General features: G+C 29.7%; 1 protein-coding gene across 1 annotated transcript; it reads left to right on the top strand.

The window, feature by feature from the left end:
- Positions 1-627: 627 nt before the first annotated feature.
- Positions 628-7,881, top strand: Pino (protein pinocchio). Its single transcript, XM_088186003.1, has 4 exons — positions 628-933; positions 2,326-2,389; positions 5,867-6,146; positions 6,481-7,881. Exons 2-4 carry the CDS (start codon positions 2,340-2,342, stop codon positions 6,670-6,672), a joined length of 522 nt encoding a protein of 173 aa, XP_088042129.1. The 5' UTR covers positions 628-933; positions 2,326-2,339; the 3' UTR covers positions 6,673-7,881.
- Positions 7,882-8,090: the final 209 nt, after the last annotated feature.

Here is an 8,090-nt window from a genome sequence, read left to right as displayed (position 1 = left end):
AAGCCAAATCTAGTGAAAAGTATAAAAAAATATAAATGAAACCTAATAATCAAAAAAATTGCATATTGTTTTTATTTTTACTAATGTGTTAATATATACTTTATATTGTATGTTTTCAATTTATATGTTTATAACTGCTTTTATTTCCGTGTACATTATATTGTAATTTGTTTTTAAATTTAAATATTTATGACTGATTAGTTCCTATTATTATAATTTATAAATATTTTATTATTTAATATAAATGAAAAATGAAATGGTCTATGATTGTTGCTTTTTCGAAGGGAGGGGGATCGATGTTTTGCTTCTAAGGAAACAATGTTTTATAATAACAGTGTGTATATAATTTTATCTTATTGGGAATGAGTCATATAATGTGAAGGTTAATATTGATATTATTTTTATCACTGAATATTTCTTTGATTTTTAACTTGATATACATATAGATAAGGCGTCGAAACTCTAGGGTTTCGGTGAACAACATTTGGAAACCACTGCTCTAACTGATACATTTAATTATGTAATTTCACATTTCATTATTGTAGTAGAATTAAATATAATATTTTAAAACAGGAGTAGCGATACTATCTTAAAGCGCTTGTCCGCCGCCCGCGGGTTGACGATCCCATACGCGTTGTGCCTGTTCACTTTGCCTCCGCTCGCGTCATTTCCGCGGCGGTTCTCGCTGTGTACGCTCGTTTTGAGCCGTGCGCTCCTCTATCGCTCGTGAACGTTCAGTGACGAAAAAACGTTCATTGAAAAACAATCACACAGACTGTTACAAACTATTGTGGTGAACTGACGCTCTGTGCAATCGTTCCAATTTCGTGATTCGTGCAAAACCGTTACTTCTCAACAGTGTGTTATAAAGGAATGCACCCCGACCTATAAAAGGATCGACCCCAGTCGCATACTTTATCCATCGATTCACCAGTGAGTGTTATTGAATACACATATTATACATATACGCTACGTTTTACCGTTACACACAATCGCGTTCGACTTTCTATTTCTACGTTCGCTCAACGTAGCACAAAGATTTCTGCGAGAGTTCTAAACGTTTTAATTGTCAAACGTTTTATTAACATAACATAAACGAGCAACTCTTACCGAAGCACGCGTGCAACTGTCAAAATTAATGACATATTTGGTCAAAGCGCATCGGCCATGAATTAAAAATATTTGAAATCTAAGCGATTCGTCTTTTAACCCAGAGACGACCATATATATATTTAAAAATAAAACCCATTCAATTTTGATATTTTTGGTCGAAGCGGGTTGACCATGAGCTGCATATTCAATTTTAGTTTGAATTGCTTCGATCGTTGATTTTGAATGAAATGTTATTAAAGTAAGTTCGGACGAACAATTTATCCCGCAGATTTGAAAAATTTTGTAGGCTACCCTTTTTTTGGCTTCCAACATACGATTCAACTGGCATTTACTAAAATTGTCTTCGTTACTTTTTTGTGCGATAGAACGAGTCGGTTGACATTTATAAAAAATGCTGGTGCCTCTTAAATCCTAACTATGGATAACTTTCTTTAAATATTTTACTCATTCGACTTAAGAACTGAAAAGAGTTGTTCAAACTATATTTTAATGTATTTCAAATATACTTATATCAATATAGAATAAAGCTAGTTTTCATACACTACTCATGTAACTTTAAAAGTTAATGCTGGAAGTATGGAGGATAGTCAAAAATTCATTTGAATTTAGAGAACGGCTATATTGTCTTTGAGCGGAATGTAGACGAGCCATATCGTGAAGTGACATAAAACAAGAACGATATATAACTACTGTAGAACGAATCCCACATGAACCTCGATGTTTTTCAAATTTTATCGCGACAAGAAGTTCGGAATTTGTAATTACTATAATTATAATTCCGGTTGATCATCACATACTAGACTTTCCTACCATTTCATAATTTCACTGATAAATAATTTATATCCCTATCGCGTATGTATAAACAAAAAATAATCTCACCAAGAATTTGCAAAACTGCTAAAATGCCGTCGTTTCCGGTAACAGTAATAGTTCTCTATTTCTATATTCATGCGTTTCCCTCCGTAATCTGTAGTCAATTGCACTTTTTCAGTGAGAAATCGAATGTCCGTATCAATCTGTCGGACACAAATGTTGCCAACACATCAAAAAAATATGGAAACTTAGCTCTAAAGTTCTAGCAAATGTGGATATCTGGCAATTCTAATTAAAATAACATTTTGATATGCGTTAACGCGCGTATTTAATTAACTGTAAAAATTATTTAAATATCAACATTGTAATTAATTTGCTCTTTTTATTCACCCCTTTCAGATTCAAACATCGCAATGTCTATAGCGAGCGTCCATCCGGCTGAGATCAACTCGACATTGGACCAGTGAGTGTTTTTTTTATCGGAAAATTAGTATGTACTCTTCCGACATTCCGGCGCCAATTTGCATCATTATTGTTTGCAAATTCAAATATCACGGCGAGGATTCGCGGCAGTGTCGGTGGGGCATGTTCGCGATTCCCCCGCCCTTTTAACCTGTTCAACGCCAAGCAAATTTCTATGAATTTGCTCTGTAGGCCACCATTTTCAACCCTTTAAATTATTATGAAAGAGAAACATTATTTACCTGGAAAATCACTGTTTACTTTCCTTTTTATTAATTTTAACATAAAAGTGAAAAAAAAGCACAGAAATAACAAGTTTTAAAAACCACTGTCAGGGCTGCCACACACAAATATTATATGTAATTTATATTGTATGTTATTTATATTATATGTTTTTGGTTGTTTTTAATATTTGTATGGGACACGATAATTTCCGTTGTTTTAATCAAAATCTTTTATCAAAATGGCAGCTACTTCATATATTTAATAATTTTCAACTATGTCAAAAATTTTTTAAAAATAGTAAATATGGCAATAATGTTATAATATAAACAAAAACAAAATTCAAATTCAAAAAATGTTTTTTTTTTACAAAACCTTGTGTTTTTTTTATCATTTAAAAAAAATATTGTAGCAGCCCTAACAACGTCTGTATGCTCGATCGTAAATAATAAAAGAATGGTTCAAAAATTGCACATTTTAACGATCACATTCCATTTAATAGATGTCTCTGTATTAAATTAACGAAAAAACAATCGAATTTATTAATAAATGTGTCCGTAATCACATTTGCGTGCCTGCACGCGCTGGCACTTGACGGTCCGACCGCTTTGGCGTGCGGGCACGTCACTGGCGTCTAAAGGGTTAATAGTCGCTGTTTTGAGTTGCGTGGTCGGTGTTATGCCACAGCGGTTATGTTGTACTCAGTCGATGTCAAGGTGATGTTTTATTTTTAAATGACGTAATTTATTAATAGTTTTTTTAAAAATATATTTTAAATCCCCAATTTATCAGATGTGTTTATGCGGGAAAGAACTTGTTTTAATTATTTTTTGTGCGCCTTGTTACCATGCGGACGCAACACCTGTCTTTGCATTGTAAGCGTATAGTATTTAAATAAATGTTAACTTAGTTACGTTGACCTAAACGTCAGAAAAGTTAAGGTGACCAGACGTCCTTTGTGGAAGATTGTTTCCGAGATGGTTTTTGAACAAAAATTTCCGTAATGACATTTTTAGCTCCCACCGCGATATAACCTCAAGATATATTATTTTTAGTGTCCTTTGATATTTTCAAAATCTGGTCACCTTAGAAAAGTAAACATTTTAACTATCGACGTATTAATGTTTATTTTGGTTAAAATTAACGTTTACGTGACGCACACAAATTTAATGCCAACGTCGTGATATGTTTCGACACTAATCTACGATTCGATCGGTAATTACGCTCAATTTTACCAAATATTTGTTACTATGGCGCGTTTTTACAATTGATATTTTGTAAGTCGATTTAAATTATGTTATGGCCAAGGATACTTTCTATTGTGTGACGTATGATTTCTGACATCAGCTGATGACTTTGACAGATGTTGACTCATTTGAATTTTCCGTGTGTGTGATATTATTTAGCGGAATAGATCTTCTCTCTCCTCATATAAAATAGACGCAAATAGTTGTTTATTATATAATTTGGAAAGAAAAAAAACTGGAAAACCATGTTTTAATTAATGTTAATAAACACTATATTTTGATATCCGAAATAATCTCTATGTATTGATAATATTATTGTGTCCGATTTATAATGACGCATTAAATGATATTCTACGCACATTACTGCGCTATAATGATACTAGTGTCATTTAGTTAGATGTCAATGAATTTATGTAAAATTTAACTAACCGTTTTATTATATTTTCTTCGATTCCCATTATAGCGCACTACTTATCACTTTTGTAGAATTACAAATTCAATACTTTAAAATAAAAAAAGTTTGACAACCATTAATTTAATTCTGATAAAATTTACATAATCTATATTTTTTAATCCAAAATTTAAAAAAAGTTGATAATCGTTAATAGCTGTATGCGGCCGTGCTGGCGTATCAGTAGAGTGCTGGGTTATAAATAAATAGTTCGATTTCTACAATATTACTATTTATTATGCTATTAAAAGAGGTGCACGGTCAAGCTGCAGAAGTCATTACAATAGATTTTTTTATTTTTATATTTTTTGATGCATTTAAATATATTAAGGATGTTTATGTACATAAATATATATGGAGGCTTGTTAATTTAAATAAATTGTAATATAAATTACTGATTTAAAACAAATGTTTGAAATGTTAACGCTAGTTATGTTACCATATTAATAATAAATAATATTTGATTAAAAATTTGGTACATTCACTGACAGGTAGACATGCATTATCGTAATCGCTATCGAAATATATATCAGTACGTGACTCCCAACAGGTTTTTACAAAAATTTAAAGGTGTCTCACTAGTTTTTTTATACTACATATGCGAGAGATATTAATTGGAAATTAAATTTTCATAAATTAACAACTAAACAATACAACTACCTAATTACTTTCCTTTTGTGCTGAAAGTGAGACAAATTCGTTATTTTCAGTAGAAACTTTTTTGTCTAATTATGTAATTATTTTTATTTTATATTTATAATTCACTAAGAAATTATTATTGCAATAGTTATAGAATATGTATATTTGATATTGAAAGGGCAATAAAGATTTTTAAATTTTTTGGTTTTATCTATCCATTGCATTGATATTAATTAATATTTTTTAATTTAAAACTAGATTAGAAATTATCTATTTCTATTAAAAAGATATATATATATATATATATATATATATATATATATATATATATATATATATATATATATATATATATATATATATATATATATATATATATATATATATATATATATATATATATATATATATATATATATATATATATATATATATATATATATATATATATATATATATATATATATATATATATACTAATAATAATATTAAATTAATTTGAAGATAATATCTAAACTTTGACATGTCTAATGTCTCGACTTAACGAGGCGAGAAATACATACATTTACTCTAATTGTTCAATTATAAAAATTGTGTTTACTCAATTTAATTTTATATTCATGCTTGATGTTTGTGTCATCTGTTTCTAAGTGATTTTTTCACTAATGGGTCATTTGTTAGATAACATTTCTTGAGAGATATTTTATCAAAAATTACTACGTTAAATGTGAACAACTTTATTAGCTTTCAATGATATCTATATAACGATTTATAGCACACCAATATGTCAAGGTTAAATGTACCAACTTTTTCTAACCGAACATAGTGACTGCTGTTTTTAATGATTGTGCACATGTGTTTTTAGATTAGTATGTACATATTTTTAGATTGCTTAGTAACAATATTTTTATTTTTTCAGTATGAGCCCGCGCAATTTAAGCGATGCCTCTCTGGAGTCCCAGGGCAGCTATCAGCCGCCTTCGGAAGAAGGGCGCTCTCAGGGCTGCTCGCACGAAGCCATCCTCACAATTGAAGGGCTGCGCGCTCAGATAAACTCGTGTTGCACCTGCGGAGTCAACTGGGCGCAACAGCACGTGTCTTTAGATTGCGACGAATGTGGAGGATATTCCGTGTATCGCCCCTGCCCCCTCTGCGAAGCCTCATCGTGTGGTGAAATGTGGAAACGAGATTTTACTAATGTATGAATTAAGATTTATAAAGTTCAGTAATGAATCATCGAGATTTTTGCTCCTTCAATTGAAAATACTGAATTATCTAATGTTTTGGCTTTGAATAATCGATAATTACAGTATCGGTGTCATAAATTTGATGTTGCCTTAGTTGTTCACTGTACTACAAAAGTAAAATGCACCTCAATAGGATATATTCAAGTTTCAATTGAGGAATCTAAAATGTTCACTATGTTAAAGTTCAAAAATCATAAAAACCCGATGATTTAGTACTTCACTGATTATGTATAAAAAGTAAATTTGAGTGTAACTTGTATTTATAAATCTTATTTCTAATCAACAGTCTCACAGTACTGGAAAGGCTCGTTGGTACGGAAAGTGTCCATTATCGGACCGGCCGTCCCAAACTCAATCTTTCCCGGCGTCGGTGAAACCCGCCGAAACACTACCTTCGGGCTGCGCTGCAGCGGCTCGGTTAGCGCGAGATCTATGCCAGCGCCTTGAAAGGTTGTCCGTTCAACAGCGGCCGTCGTGACGACATTCAAGTTTTTAACAGTAGCAATTTTAATGACTTATTATTATCGTTTATGTATGCATTTTAGAAATACTGTACATTTATAATTTTGTATTAATTGTGAAAAAAAGTGCTATAAAGACACCATTGTACATAAATAATATTAAAATGTATTTTTCCAAATCAGATTGGTAAAACCAAAACGACCAATGTAAATTTATTGTTATTCATTATAATATATAAACTACTATGAATCAAGGCAACGACTGTTATGTATTATATATCATTTTCAGATTGAATTAATAATTTATTTATTGTTGCTATTAGTAATGTATAATAAAATAAAAACAATACTTACAGTTAGCTCAATGCAAAATGGCAGCAAGACTCCAGTGTTCCTATTAATTTTCATGTATTCTTAAGATATATAAATTAACGAGTTATTATGATGTGCAGTATTTCATTTTATTATAAAAACTATGTATTTATTTGTAACATTCAATTTAATTACGTTTTTATTACGCATGCTTGTGATTAATGTTGTAACTTGCAATAGATCTGAATTAGATAATTTACAACAATCTGTGTAAGATTAGGTTTGTTGGAAAATTAACAACGTAAGAATGACTGATGAGCAGGTTTAATTATGATTAATTTATAGTTTTATTATTATATTTTATAAGTAACTGGATAACCTTTGAGTATGTATCGCTATGATTTTATAAATTGTATATCAGACTTCGACAGAAACATTTAAAATAAATTATTAAAAAACATATTTTATTTTTAATAACAAAAGATAAACTTCATATAAAACTAAAAATTAAAATACATAGTAATTTTTCTATGAAAGTAGTATTTTTTTTACTGTTGTCGATCTCTAAACACCAACATTAAATACTTGAATGAAATGTATTTGGTTATAATATGGCATAAAATAAAAATTCCATGCATCTAGTCAAAAAAAAACATTTTGTTACATACGATTACAATTAAAATTATATTTTGGTATAGATTTGACAATGCAGTTTTTTTCTAAATTTAAAATTAAATCTGTTTCGACTGAACACTAGGTAATATGATAAATATTAAAAGGAACTGTACTGTATTTCATGATTTGACAGTTTCATATTTTTTGTTTCGAAAATTTATCAAAAATTTATTACTCGAATCATGATTTTAAATTTTGTATTATTGCTTACATTGTTTAATAAAGAATTTAAACTTTAATATGTTTACTTTTATTCCTTTTAATTAAGTACCCAGCTCTATAATTTGTAGTCAACAACTGATATAGAAAACAAAAATAGCATGGAACAGAGCTTTTAGCTTCAGAAAAATATTAGCACCTTTTGCCTGCATTTTAACATCTATCATTATTTGTTTCTAAAACTTATTAGTATATATTTTTAATAAATTCTTAAGTTTTAAGATTGAAT

Source organism: Plectrocnemia conspersa, unplaced genomic scaffold (assembly GCF_051122295.1).
Source record: "Plectrocnemia conspersa isolate PC_06_02 unplaced genomic scaffold, ASM5112229v1 ptg000005l, whole genome shotgun sequence".
Classification (NCBI taxonomy): domain Eukaryota; kingdom Metazoa; phylum Arthropoda; class Insecta; order Trichoptera; family Polycentropodidae; genus Plectrocnemia; species Plectrocnemia conspersa.
The sequence above is the reverse complement of the archived record's forward strand: the minus strand, read 5'-3'. Positions and strand labels throughout refer to the sequence as shown.

Coding starts and splice junctions, on each gene's coding strand:
- Pino (XM_088186003.1), top strand. CDS start 2,340: ATGTCTATAGCGAGCGTCCATCCGGCTGAGATCAACTCGACATTGGAC. Junction 2,390..5,866: donor ATCAACTCGACATTGGACCA/GTGAGTGTTTTT, acceptor TTATTTTTTCAG/TATGAGCCCGCGCAATTTAA. Junction 6,147..6,480: donor GGAAACGAGATTTTACTAAT/GTATGAATTAAG, acceptor TCTAATCAACAG/TCTCACAGTACTGGAAAGGC.